This window comes from Monodelphis domestica, chromosome 6 (assembly GCF_027887165.1).
Source record: "Monodelphis domestica isolate mMonDom1 chromosome 6, mMonDom1.pri, whole genome shotgun sequence".
In the NCBI taxonomy this organism is placed as follows: domain Eukaryota; kingdom Metazoa; phylum Chordata; class Mammalia; order Didelphimorphia; family Didelphidae; genus Monodelphis; species Monodelphis domestica.
Genome location: NC_077232.1, coordinates 99,450,093 through 99,463,885, shown reverse-complemented (window position 1 = coordinate 99,463,885; position 13,793 = coordinate 99,450,093). Strand labels below are relative to the sequence as shown.

The 13,793-nt window shown below is 37.1% G+C and overlaps 1 protein-coding gene across 7 annotated transcripts in view; it reads left to right on the top strand.

Moving 5' to 3' along the window:
* LDB2 (LIM domain binding 2) overlaps nucleotides 1-13,214 on the top strand; it is a 401,987-nt gene extending 388,773 nt beyond the window's left edge. The window contains exons 6-9 of one of the 7 annotated variants that reach the window (XM_007496687.3): nucleotides 1,357-1,480; nucleotides 5,762-5,910; nucleotides 8,281-8,423; nucleotides 11,914-12,044. In XM_007496687.3, coding sequence (XP_007496749.1) covers nucleotides 1,357-1,480; nucleotides 5,762-5,910; nucleotides 8,281-8,385 — 378 coding nt within the window. In that variant the 3' untranslated portion in view covers nucleotides 8,386-8,423; nucleotides 11,914-12,044. Of the gene's footprint in view, nucleotides 1-1,356; nucleotides 1,481-5,758; nucleotides 5,911-8,280; nucleotides 8,424-11,913 lie in introns of all 7 variants that reach the window. The other 6 variants (XM_007496688.3, XM_007496686.3, XM_007496683.3 and 3 more) reach the window with 6 other exon arrangements.
* The last annotated feature ends 579 nt before the right edge of the window (nucleotides 13,215-13,793 follow it).

Here is a 13,793-nt window from a genome sequence, read left to right as displayed (position 1 = left end):
ACTGTGTTTGTAAGAAATTATTTATATGATGAACACCGAGCAGCATGGAAAGATCTGTATGAAGTGATACAGACTGAAGTAAGCAGAATCAAGGATATAATATAGCCAATGACTATAACAATGTAAATAGATGAATAATAAAACAGATCAGAAGTCAATGTTTCCAAATTATAAAGAACTACAGCTTAAAAGAACAGATATGAGAGACATCACCATCTTATCTACAGAAGTGGAAATGTCCTAAGTATTAAAGATCTCATATATTTTCAGACTTTGTATATATATATATATGAGTTATTCTGACTTTTTCCATCATCTGGGGTTTTTTTTGTCTTAAAAATACTATTACAAGTATCCCCTTCCACATTGTGGAGGTGAGGGGTGTACCTCCATGACCTGGAAAATCTGCCTAAAATATTTTGGCCCTTCCTTGGTATCAGAGAGGTCTGACTTTTTTCTTTTTCTTTTATGGAGTGTTTACAATAGCTTATTGTGAAATTTGGATTAAGTATTTGATGTTAGGCTATATAATTTCTAAATTTTTTTCCTCTATCATTTGTTGGCCTTCTCTTGTCTTCAGATTCCACAAAACTGACCCAAAATTCCCACTTAATTTCTTATGCCAACCCATGTTATATTGAAACTTCAAAAGGGAAAGTCATGATGTGAAAGGGACAGTCATGTATGAAATGGCTCCCTAAGAAGGGGAAGAGAAGAGAGCATGGAAAGGAGATATAATGGTGATGGGAAAAAAACCAAATACATCAACAAAAACATTTAAATTATTTTGAAAAGAAAGTGAAGGAGCCAAATATATGTTGAGCTTCTAACTATGAGTAAGACATGAGTGCATTCAGTATACTCTTTATATATCACTGAAAAGTGCTTTGTAAACCTTGAAATACTATATGAATCTGAGTTATTATTTTAGTATTGTGCTGTGGTGCCAAAAAATAAATGATAATTTAAGGTGCCATAAATTGTTAATAAGATTTTTCTCTAACTGATATATTAGAAAAACAAAGCCAGGAAACATTAAAGCTTCACAAAGCTCTTAGATTGCTCCCAGTGGTTTTAATTAGCAAGACAGCATGGTGCAGTTCAGAGCCCTGAACCTAGAGCCAAAAGACCTGAATTCAATTTCAGCTCTGCTCCTTGCTAACTGTGACCTCGAGCAACTTTCTGAGCCTTGGTTTCTTCATCTGTGAAATGGGAATAATATTTTCATTCCCTACTTTAAGAGATTCAAGTGAGATCATGTGTACAAAGTGCTACATTAATGTAAGATACATTTAGTATTAATTGTCGCAATCAATATGGTCAAATACAAAGATTCTTTCTTCTCTTTTGTTGCAGTTGTGTGTAATATTGGAGCCAATGCAGGAATTGATGTCAAGACATAAAACTTACAATCTCAGCCCCCGAGATTGCCTGAAGACATGCTTGTTTCAGAAATGGCAGCGCATGGTGGCACCACCAGGTATATTTTCTTTCTTCCCCCTGACTGTTTGTATTTGCATGTCTTTTAATTTGGGAAGAATTAATGGGAAAAGTACGGAAAGCAATTTAACATCATTTGCCTAAGTAATATGCCAATGCTTTCTTGAATCTGACTTTGAATTAATAATAGAATGTTTAGAATTAGACAACAACCTTAGAGAAATTGTTTAAATCCAACCCCTTTATTTTATAGAAGAGGAAAAATGAGGGAACTGAGAATTTCCCCAAAGTCATTCAGAAAGTTAGTAACAGATCCAAGATGAGACTTCTGAAACTCATCTTTCTAACGCACTTTTAGTCTTGTATCCTAGATTTTTAAAAAACTGATGGATTTATTATACTTGTCTTATTTGTTAAGATATATGTATCAAAAGGCAGCTTTATCATGAAGAGAAAGTAAAATGCATTCTTTTTCTGTCCTCTCCTAGGATGTGGGTTAGACAGTAGACTCTCCTGCTGAGGTTTTGAAATTATAGCTTCACGTCATCATTAATTGTCTTCCTATCCCATACTTTATTACTTCCAGGCATGTGTTGAGCCTCATTGATCACAAAAACAAAACATATCCATTCACCAAAAAATTATTTTTATAAAAAGAAATTATTAACATGCGGCGCGCTGCTTTCTGATTCATGAAAGATGATGGTCTAAGGCCAGAAGGAAGGTATAGGGTCATAAGTAAGATGAGTATGGGTGGCTTAACCAAGTACATATTTAGAAAGTAGGAAAAATACAGAAGATAATAGCCTCATGTAAACCTGTTTTAATGTGGCTGTAGGGGAATCACAGGTTTCAACTCCACTGAATGAGTTTGAATGAATTTTCATTGTCAACAATAGCATTTTATGTATTCATTGATTTGGGCCTTACACTTCTCAAAACACATTCCTAGAGATCAGTTTATAGGATCCTTATAAAAACCTTGTGAAAAAGGCAGAGCAAAGACTATTAGTCCAGTTTTACAGATAAGGAAACTGAAGTTCAGGGGCATTCCAGTGATTATCCTAAGTCAATAAATAGCAGAGCCAGATCTATAAGCCAGGACTTGGAATTCCTAACCCAGGAATCTTTCCTCCATCATAGGCTGCCCCTCAATCATAGTATGTTGAATAAACACAAAAAATATTGTTCTAGCAATGATGGAGGCTTGACAGACCACAGGGAAAATGTGACAAGGGGATTCAAAAGTGTATAATTTAATGGAATATAAGATGCATGAATATTTAGTCAACTATCACCTCTATGGATACCTAGATATAGATATAGATATAGATATAGATATAGATATAGATATAGATATGGGTTCAGAAATAGAACAAGTGTCCAACTTTTGAGGAACAGGGAGTGAGACGTGATCTTTCCCAGATAGACCTGTGAACTGGATTGAGCTTGAGAGTTGTATTCTTATCTCCATGAACAGAAGCAAGTTTTGTAACCCTTCTTACCTCATTTACTCCCATTTGAAACATAGAAGCAATAATAACTGTACTTCTATTTCCCCAGAAAATGATACCCCTTAAGCAAAAGTTTTCAATTAAATTACACCAGAATTTTGAAAGATCTTTGAATACTTTGGAGAAAGAGTATATAATTATCAGTGATCATCAGTCTTAGAAAACCTCATGGGTCAAATAAACTTTAACCTGATGCTAATAAACAAAACTTTTCCATTTTCCCAATGGAATTAGGACTAAGATCGTGGGAGAGTTTTTCATTTTTTGTTTTTTTTTCCTTTAATTTTGTGAATGAATTTTTATTTAAACATTAGAAGCAAATACAAAAGTTCTTAGAAAATTAAAGTGTAAACTACAGCAATCTGGGTTACAAGTATTAATTTTATGGCATTCCATTATTGGAAGATTTTTCAAAGACCTTTTCCATAGTTCTAGTTATCAAAGGGTAGATAATTTTTTTTCTTTTTTGTTGTTTAGTCATGATTCTTTGTGGCCCCTTGGGGGGTTTTCTTGGCAAATATAGTAGAGTGGTTTGCCATTTCCTTCTCTAGCAAATTTTGTGGATGAGGAAACTGAGGCAAACAGAGTTAAGTGACTTGCCTAGGATCACATAGCCAGTAAGTGTCCGAGGGCAAATTTGAATGTAAATCTTCCTGACTCCTGGCCCTATACACCACTGGGCCATCTAACTGTCTCAAGAAAAAAAATACTTTAGAGATCATTTATTCTAATCCTCGTCAGATTTAAGGCTCAAAGTAATAAAAATGATTTGACCAAAGTCACATAGCTACTATGCAAACTACTTGAGAAATGAACCCAAGTTCTAAAACTGGCTCCAAATCCAGTTCCTCTATTCCATGATGACTTCTGCTGCTGAAGTTTTCTCTAATTTATTTTAGCTTCATCTAGAAACACAAATTCAAATACAAATCCCATGAATTTACCTTGATTTTCCTATCTATTACATATGAAAGGGTTAGATTAGATGGTCTTTGAGGTCCAATCTAGTCATAGCTCTATGTTTCTAAAAAGGAAACCTATCCTTTTTGAGGGAGTATTTAATGGCCAAGTTCTGCCCATCTAGACAGATGACTTCTTATTGTCATAAATATTGCTCTCTTTTCCTGTACTCTTCTGTACTGCATTTGGTACTCCAGGCTACCTAGATCCCTAGACAGGTATTCCTCTGGACCCCTGTCTCAAGGTAAAGCTATTCTCATTCGTCATATACATTTGATTCAATATATATTTGTTCAGCATCTGTTCTATGTGAAGTATTGTTCTAGATGCTGGTCAGAGAGTACAAAAAAGATTAGATGAAGGGTTGCTGCCTTGTGAAGCATCATTGCTAAGGGGAAATAAAATATGTAAGAACAGTTATTGTGTCTGATCAGTAATTCCAAAAGTAAGACTTCACCTGTTCAGGATTGCAAATTCATTGTAAATAACACAAGACAACATGGATTTAGAAAAAACCCTCTCCTTTAAAGAATAGCTATGCTCTAGCAAGTGGTTGTAAGGTTTATGACTGGATAGAAAATCCCATTACCCCAATGGATTTCATTATAAAATCAACTATGTTCTCACTAAAAAAAAGTAAGACATAAAAATCCCCCAATAAACTAAATTAAAACCTTTTTGTAGAGAAGGATGATCATGATCATGATATTAAGTGGTATTTATGGAGCATTTTAACATTCTCAATAGGCTTTACATACCTGATTTCATTTAACCTTCACAACAAGCCAGTGAGGTAAGTCCTAATGGTATTATTTTTCCCATCTTAGAAATGAAGAAACTGAGGCTCCCAGAGACTTAAAGGCTTGCCTGTGATTAGACAGCCAATAAATGATAATAAGTGTTGTTAAGCTTGTGCTTTGTTGGATAATAGGGTAACAGAGCTACTTGAATAGAATTTTCAGAAATCAGGAGTGCTTTTGTGACTCTAGAATCAACTCATCAAATTTCCCCTACACCCAGTGACTTCTAGACTTTGCCTTCAGAGCTGCCCAAACCAAGGGTCTCCTCTTCCTCTTTTAGTTTGAGTCAAAGGTTCTTAACTGTTTTGGTATCATGTATTCCTTTGGCTTTCCAATAAAGGCCATGGATCTTAGAACAACTTTTAAAATCCTAATTGAAGGGAATGCTTGATTTTATAACTAAGGATTAGAAGAAATAGAGATGCATGGTTTTTGTTTGTTTTTCCATCCTCACAGAAATCAATGCCAAGATCCCAATCCTTGTTTTAGAGGGCATATAGGTGACTCAAGAGATAAAGAGCCAGGTCTGCAGATGGGAAGTCCCAGGGTCAAATCTGGCCTCAGACACTTTCTAGCTGTGTGACCCTGAGCAAGTCATTTAACCTCCCTTGCCTAGCTCTTATTGCTCTTCTGTCTTGTAACCACCAGTATTGGTTCTCAGATGGAAAGTAAGGGTTTTTACAAAAATAAAAAAGAAAGAATTCTTAGTTTAAATATTCAACATATATAATAAAGTTGGACCACAATACCACATTACAGGAGGTACCACTGCAGAACACACTGATGCATACATTCCAACCTCAAAGTTTCTTAAGTTCAAGATTCAGATCTTCTAAAAAAGAATGTGGGGGGATTAAAAATAAAATGTAATTAAGTAGATGAATGTGTTCTATAACTTTGAAATTCCATGAGATGCTCTTTCCTGACATATAGGGCACCAGTCATTTCTTCTACAATAAGCAGGGGTTGGGTTGGAGTACTTTCCATGGAATTTGTGATGCATTCTGTTCAGATCTGATTCTTCTCCCCTGTCCCATATTGTAGCAGAACCCACAAGGCAGCCAACCACCAAACGGAGAAAAAGGAAAAACTCCACGAGTAGTACTTCCAACAGTAGCGCTGGGAACAATGCCAACAGCACCAGCAGCAAGAAAAAAACACCTGCTGCAAACCTGAGTTTGTCAAGTCAGGTACCTGTAAGTCTCACCTTCCTTTTAGGCCTGAAGTCTCTGTCTGTCCCACCTTCTTACAGAAGATAAAAGTTAAAGTTTATTGTAGAAGCAAATAAGTTGGGATGGGGAAGGGGGTCAGGGAAGGTCTTATAGAGGGGAAATATGTTTTGGATATTCTTGCTGGTAAACTAGAAATGAGGCATGAATATTACAAATCTCAGTGGCAAGGGGACTTGAGTTAAAGAATGGTCTGATTTAAAAGCAGGTGAGCTCATTTGGGATTTAAATATATATCATTTAGCAAAAGCAGCATGTTGAGGAAGTATATAGATCTCTGACTACAAAAGGAAGAAAGCCCTGAGCCAGAGGAACCACTGGCTTCCAGCTATCTGGTGCCATCTTGTAGCTGAGCTCATGCATGAAAGGGGAGGGAAGGGGACACTTCTTTTTTAATTCAGGTCATAAAATTTCTGAGAAAGAAAAAGTTAATGTGGATGTATGGGAACATTTGCTGATTTTGACCCCCTCTTTTCCCCTTTTTAAAAGGCAAGTGTGCAAACCCAGGCAGGAGAATGTGGTCACAACTAATTAGTTGTTTTGGCCTTCTATTTCCATTCTGGGACCTAGGAAAGAAAAAAGCCATTTCTTTGCAAAGGGGCTTTGTGAATGTCCATGACTTCTTGCTCCAAAGGACTAGATTAGCTAGAAGTAGCCTGATGTGGTCTGGAACTACTTCATTCTTCTTCGTATTTCTTCCTGTTCCTTCCAAAATTCTGCCCTTTGTCATATACTCCTCATATATCCTGACTAGTTTCTTTCCCTGATATTTTGAATATTTATTCCTTCCTAACCTGATATTCTCTTCTGCCCCTTATTATGTTTCTCTTTTCCCTAGCTCTTTATGGCCTTTATCTCTTTCCTCCTGTTTTTACATCACCCCTTTTCCAAATGTTTTACTCTGTCACCTAGGGTCTCTCTTGGTGCCTGGTGGATATTCTTTATCCATCAAGTCTTCTGATCTTGTCCTTCTCTGTGATTAAGCTTTGACTTGCTCCCTTCTTTGGATTTCAGTTATTTTCTCTTGTGTGTGTTACTTTCTCCATTGGTGTCCTGATCCTTTTCCATCTCCCTCCCAACTAGTGATGGACTGACCAGTGCAGAATTTTTTTAAACTAAAGTATTTTCCTACTTCCTCCCAAATTTTCTCTTCTAGTTCAGCCTTTCCTTCTTCTTAGCTTCCTTTCCCTTTTGCTGTCACTGCCACTTTATAGCTTTCTCTGTATTTAGATGGGAAGCTCCTACTGTCCCTTTGGGCCTCTTGCCCTGTTCTGCAGAGAAAAGACAAGCCACCCAATATCACATTGGCCAATGAGTGGTCTGACAACAGGGGAAAGTGCTATTTTGCTTTCGTTGGCTATTCCAGGGCAAAGATTTCTAAGAATTATGATTCCCAAGCAATGTCCAAGTGCCATTACATTGGAGTAATCTCCATACCCATATGAGCCCTTAAGAAACTAAAAAGAAGACAATTAAGCACCTTCAGTAGACCTGTACACTCAGAGATTTGCCCTTCTAGTGCCAGAGAAGTGGGCTCTTCATTTAACCAGAAAATATGTGCATGAAAAGTGCATAAAACCTTAGTATGGGACATAACCCTAAAGGAATGAGGCCCCCAATATTTGTCAGATGAGATGTTCATGTAATCACAGAATTTCAAAATGAAGTTTTAGGAGTATTCAATCCTTTCCCCATTGGACAGGTGACAAAATGACAACACATAAAAGAGAAAAGACTTAGCCAAAGTCACAGAGCTAGTGAGGAGCAGAGCCAGTTCTAGACCTCCAGGTCTCTCAATTCTTTGGTCATTGCTCTTCCTATTCCACCACAGTGTTAGGTGTTAGAATGTATTTACTGATTTGCAAATGAGATAAGTACAAGGCACCATTTGGACCACACGCAATCCACCAAGTCCAGCCAATGTGGCTAAATTTAAGGTAACTAGAAATTTCAGAATTCCCCCAGAAGTCTGTGAAACAAAGTTGATGTGGATTTCATTGCAGATTTCAGCTGACCAAGATTTTGGACAATACAAATTGGACAGTTTATATCAACTACCTCTTAGGACCAGACTGATCAGTGTATTGACAATGCTTTGCCATCAAACATGACAACTATAGAAAGGACCATCACCAGCCACTCCCTGACAATGTTTTGTTTTGTTTTTTTTCCTTGACCACAAAATAATGACCATACTTGTTTTTTCAAGATAGAGAGAAAAGAATACTCGAGAATGTGCTACTTGGAGCAGACCAGTGGTCTCACAGTAGCAATGTGCGCTCCTAAGTGAAAGACTAGGGTTTAATTCTTGGATTCTGCTTCTCACTCCATGAGCAGGAGCTAGGAGCACTCCAGAGCTGCAGCCTCAACCCTGGGAGGGATGGAGCCCTGTGTCATTCAACCGCAGTGACCCCTTCTGTCCAATTTAAGGAGAAGCATTGAGGGGCTCTTAGAGGAGTCACTTCCAGTCCTCCTCAGAGGTTGGTGGCCATTGCTCGGGGATTAGTGAGAAGAGATTAAATGGGAATTAATTTGGTGGTGCCTTCAGGACTCCAGCAGAGGAGCAAAGGGCCACACTTTGGGGACGTGAGGGGGTATGCGTTTCTACCCAGAGGGATTATTATTGCCTTTTACACTATATGAAAGAAAGCTAAAATGTCAAGCTTATAGCTTACTGATAATGTGATTTTTTAAAAGCACTGTTAAGGTGATATACACCCCCAAAGCATTCACAACTTATATTGTAAAGACTCATAAGTAAAGATATTTGTCATAATTTATTCTTTATTAATAACCACAATAAATAGAGATTTTATAAGGATATAGGTAGGGTAGTGTAGGTTAGTGGATAGAAAGATGGTTTTGGAGCCAGAAAGTCTTGGGTTCTTTTTCTGCCTCTGACCCACCCATCCTGGCCATTTCATTCTGGGTAAATCACTTTAACTCCCAGTACCCCCAGGCAACTGAGACTAAATTATAGGAAAACTGCTAACCTACATTGGTAAAAGGAGTTTTCTCATCGAGAGCTCTCCATACCAATCATATCATGAGTCCTTTTAGGGAGAAAAATTAAAAAAAAAAGATTCAGTAGACGTCAAAATGAATTAAATGTGTGTACATAAGATAGTTTTGATATTTGGAGAAACCATGATTTCACCAGTGCAGAGTGTAATCACTCCACATCTTAGCAAATAGTTTTTGTGACTTGATGTGACTTGTAACCAAACTTCTGGGGATACACCACATCTGACTTGGCTAGCGGTCCTCAGAACACAGTCATATTGCAGTGACCTGAGGCTCCTCTAGTTCAATCAGAACTGCCTAAGTGCATGCTTTACTGGACTAGTCATTGGAAGTTCAGGGTAATCGAATCTCAATGTCATAGAGAGAGAGCGCATTAGAATTTAGTGGAATAAAAAATGTAATAGTGGTAAATCAAGATGGAGATGGAAATAGAGATTGGTTAGATATTGATATATAAGTTATATAAATGTGGATATAGCTATCGATGATAAATATAGAGAGGAAGCTATAGATTTTCTTGTAGATCTGTTTGTGAGACACATTATATATGCATATTCTTACAGATATCATCTATTGATGTACACATGTGATATAAAAACATATGAATATAGTTATTTAAAGGAGGGAATTTTATATAAGAAGTAAAACAGATTTGGTGTCTTTATGCATTTTAGGATTAATAACACTTCTATAGCATTCATTAGTTTTTATTTGTGGGCTTCTTACATACCAGCCACCAAGGCCACCTTATGCCATATATATTCTCTTCGCATGCTTTCCCAAGTTGAAAACATCTTTGTATCATCTTGCTTTGGAATAGAATATAGTCTATGATTTGAGAATTTCCTCCTTCCCCCTAATTTGCCTGCCTTTTCCTAATTTCTTCCCTGATTTCCTGATCATCCTTACCTCTTCATCCCCCAACCCCCAGGATCTCTCCCTTCAGTGTATTAATACAAGTACCATGGTGGATGGTTACAAAAGCCATTTATAACCCAATTAATAATAAAATTATAATAATAATAGTTAGCATTCATAGAGTGCTTTAACATTCACAGTCAAACCTTATACATACAAGAGCTTCAAGGGGATCTGAGCATGTCACAACACAAAAGTTAAGTAGCTATCATCATCTTCTGGCCAAACCATCCATATTTTGTGTATTAATCTTCACTTCCAGTCCTAATGTCTTTCTTTGAATTTCCTACAAGCTTAAGCTATTACATGGACTCTTACCTGTCAGTTTTTGCTAAGCAGTAGAGTGAGGCAAAGTAAACATGTATAAGGAACTGCTTGTTTAACAATATGGAAAATGGTGTGTTGCTTACAGAATTAATAAAAATCTCATTATGAAAAAGCTGGGAGCATCTTTTGCAAGATTTGAATTTTGCTATTAAAAATAAAAATCCAAGATATCGATCACATATGTTCTAATCTAAGCCTGGAAAAGAGACTTTTGAAAATGACTAGTTAGTGGTAGTTAAAAGAATGTGATTAATCATGGAATCAGAGGAGGAGATAGGGATTCCAAGAAGTCATCCAGTCCATCTCCCTGCTTTAGGCAGTATTCCATTTAAACTATCCAAAAAGAAGAGAATTTGTTCTTCTTTAAAGAGTCTCCTAGGGAGGGAAATCATCTGCCTCGATCAAAAATCCACATCTGATATTTCATAATACTTAATATTAGGGAATTCTTACTGCTGTGGCTTACAGGCAAGTTCTTCTTGTCCTGTACTTGGTGGACAGCTGGTCACCATCATCAGTAGCCTGGATGACTGCAGTCATTCTGCCTTTAAGGGTTCTATTGCCCAAACTTTGTCTCCTATTAGAACTGCAAGAAAAGACGCAGACATCCTGAATGTGTCCTTTCTCGTGCATGCAGAGGCATAGGCACCCAGTGTATTTCCCCTGGAAGGGAGGGGGGCTTTGGTCTAGCTAGGTTCTCACCCATCTTGGAGTATCTTCTGCAATAACATCAAGATGCACTGTACAGGAGGTGGTTCTCTTATTTGCATGGAAGGACAATTTGTACTTAAAGGAGTGATTAGATGGATTCTTTCCCTCTTGCATGCTTCAGTTTTTGATGACTACTAGCTTCATCAATGTAATTATAATTAGCACTCTTCATCTTCCTTTTATGGTACCAGCTGGACAGATTGGTCCTCTTACTGCACAGATTGGTGGCAGGGTTGCCTATGTGGGGATAGGTGACAGGCACCATGAAATAACAGATGGTAAATTCAGGGCTTGTTGGCAATCAGCAGGTTTTTGCTAATGACTTAATTAGCTATGCAAATTGTCAAATCAGTGTGAACATTGTTTTTATCGAAAACTTTACCTAAATTAATTACCATAATTAAGTAGCAGAATGTCAAGTATATTGGTTGCATCAAAGGGCCTGGATGGCTAGGGAGAAGAGAGGCTGTCTTCAATAAAAATTCATGGCATCCCTAGGATAGAGGAAGAACTGTTCCATACAAGTCTTGTGAATATTATAGATTTGCAACTTATTTATGTCTTTGTATACTGTGAGTTTACAAAGCATTCCTTAGCTCCCAAATGAAAGCATTGGATGTCACAGATATTTAAAACACCTAGCAGAAGATTAAATAAGCTTTGCAAATTTTCCCAAGGAGAACAAGTTAAAAAATATATATTGTTTGATTGAAAAAATCCTTTTAAAGAAAGTTTTACAGATTCCTCACAGTGTGTTGTTGAGGGTCAGACTCTATTGAAGATATACTCAATTATGGATGCTTGATATCAGGAGACGGTGTTTATTTCATATAAAAATCCAGTATTTATTATGGGCTCTCTAGGCGAATCTGACCCTGTTGCACATTTCACTAAGTTTGTTGCTAGACTTGATTCCCTCCCCATGTTTGTTTTAAGCTGAGTCTCCCTCTCACAAGGTTCCTCTGTAATAATATTGGATGCTGTTCACAGGATGTGATGGTGGTAGGAGAGCCAACCCTGATGGGAGGAGAATTTGGGGATGAAGACGAAAGGCTTATCACCAGATTAGAAAACACACAATATGATGCAGCAAATGGCATGGATGATGAAGAAGACTTCAACAATTCACCAGCCTTGGGGAACAACAGCCCATGGAGCAGCAAGCCACCTGCGAACCAAGAGACCAAATCTGAAAACCCTACACCACAGGCTTCCCAATAAACTAAGCTGCTACTAATCCACTCTTACGTATGCTGGTGGCTTGTAATTATTCTTTCAGAGCATTTACTTAGGAGATGGGGCGGGATGGGGATGGGAAAACTTTCCACACAGATATCTATTTCTAAATTGCAGCTCTCTGGGTTTTTTTAAATTGAGAGGATTGATTCTGAACCTGCTTCCATTGTACATTTCTTGGAGGCCTTCACACATGACATGGATACTGGCACTGACTTCCTTCGATTCAAATAATTGGAAGTGATCTAGCACCTCCCGGCAAATTTTTAACAATATGTTTTTTGTTGAATTTCTTTTTCTTGCATCAGATGAAGGCCATATTGTTAAAAAGTCCTCAGTGCTCAGGATCTTATTAGTTATACTCAACCTAATGATGGATCACTTTTTAATATTGTAAAATATTTTATGCTTTTTGACTTGCACCTGAAAGTTTCTTGTTTCAGAAAGAAAGAAAAAAACAGCTTTGGGGAGTAACTGAAGTGTAACTTTTATTCTTTCCTTATGTCTTCTCTCATTGGTTAGCCCCTGAAAGGATCCAGCAGTTTTAATTTCTATCTTCACTCACGCCAATCATTAGTCCTTCAGTCATTTATACAAGTACTGAAACAAGAAATGTCTTTTTTTTCATCAAAGACATAAGAAATATTTTTATGTGGAGAAAGACACCCAGTCCTATGAGAGTTTATGCTTTGTAAAATTGCTGTTGATCCAAATATTTTCAAGCCATGTAATCCATTGATTTTTGTGGGCCGTTTAATAAAATCGGAAACTTTTGTGTTTTTACTGTATGAGTTGGTTTTATTTCCTTTCATAGTATATTTCTTGTATAATATTTTTGTAAAGCCCTCAAATGTTTTTGGGGTCTTTTTTTCTTTTTTGGATCCCAGTGTATTTATGTGAAACTTTATAAGAGAACTAATTTTTTTCATTTACATATTAATATGTTCAGCTACACATGTAAAGACACAGTGATTCAGTGTGTTATAATACAATGGTATTTTATGTATGCTTTGCCAATAAGTGTGCCAATAATAAACTGTGTTAACAACAAAAAAGTGATGTGATTTGACCTTTTGTAATGTCTTCAGTGGAATAAAACAAGTTTGGATCAGCACAAAATTCATAGAATGTCAAAGCTGGAAGCAATCTATGGGACTCATTCCATAGGGTCATTGTAGATTTAGTCCTGAAAGGAACCTTCACAATCATCTAGTTCAATACTCCTATTTTACAGTGGAGAAAAATAGAACCATAGGGATTAAATGACCTGCCCAAGTGCACAAGTGGCAAAAAGCAGAGGCAGATATTCTAAGCCCAAATCCAGTGTTCTTTCCATTATACAACGCCCCCTCCCGTGGGTGAGTGCTTTCATTTAATATATGAGATAACTGAGGCATAGGTGGGTAAAGTGGATTACCTAAAATTTCATGGCCAATTTAGGATAGAATCAGAATGGGAATGAGAGTCTTCTACTAGTGTGCACTTCTTTTCCCAATACCAAGATGAGCTTAGGTTAACTGTGGAAACCAAACAGTGGCACATCTTTGAGTTTTCTTGCCCACTTTCACCCTTCCATAAAGGGACCATATAGTCTCATTCTCTGAGATTTGAAATTAACAGGATTTGCTGATGAA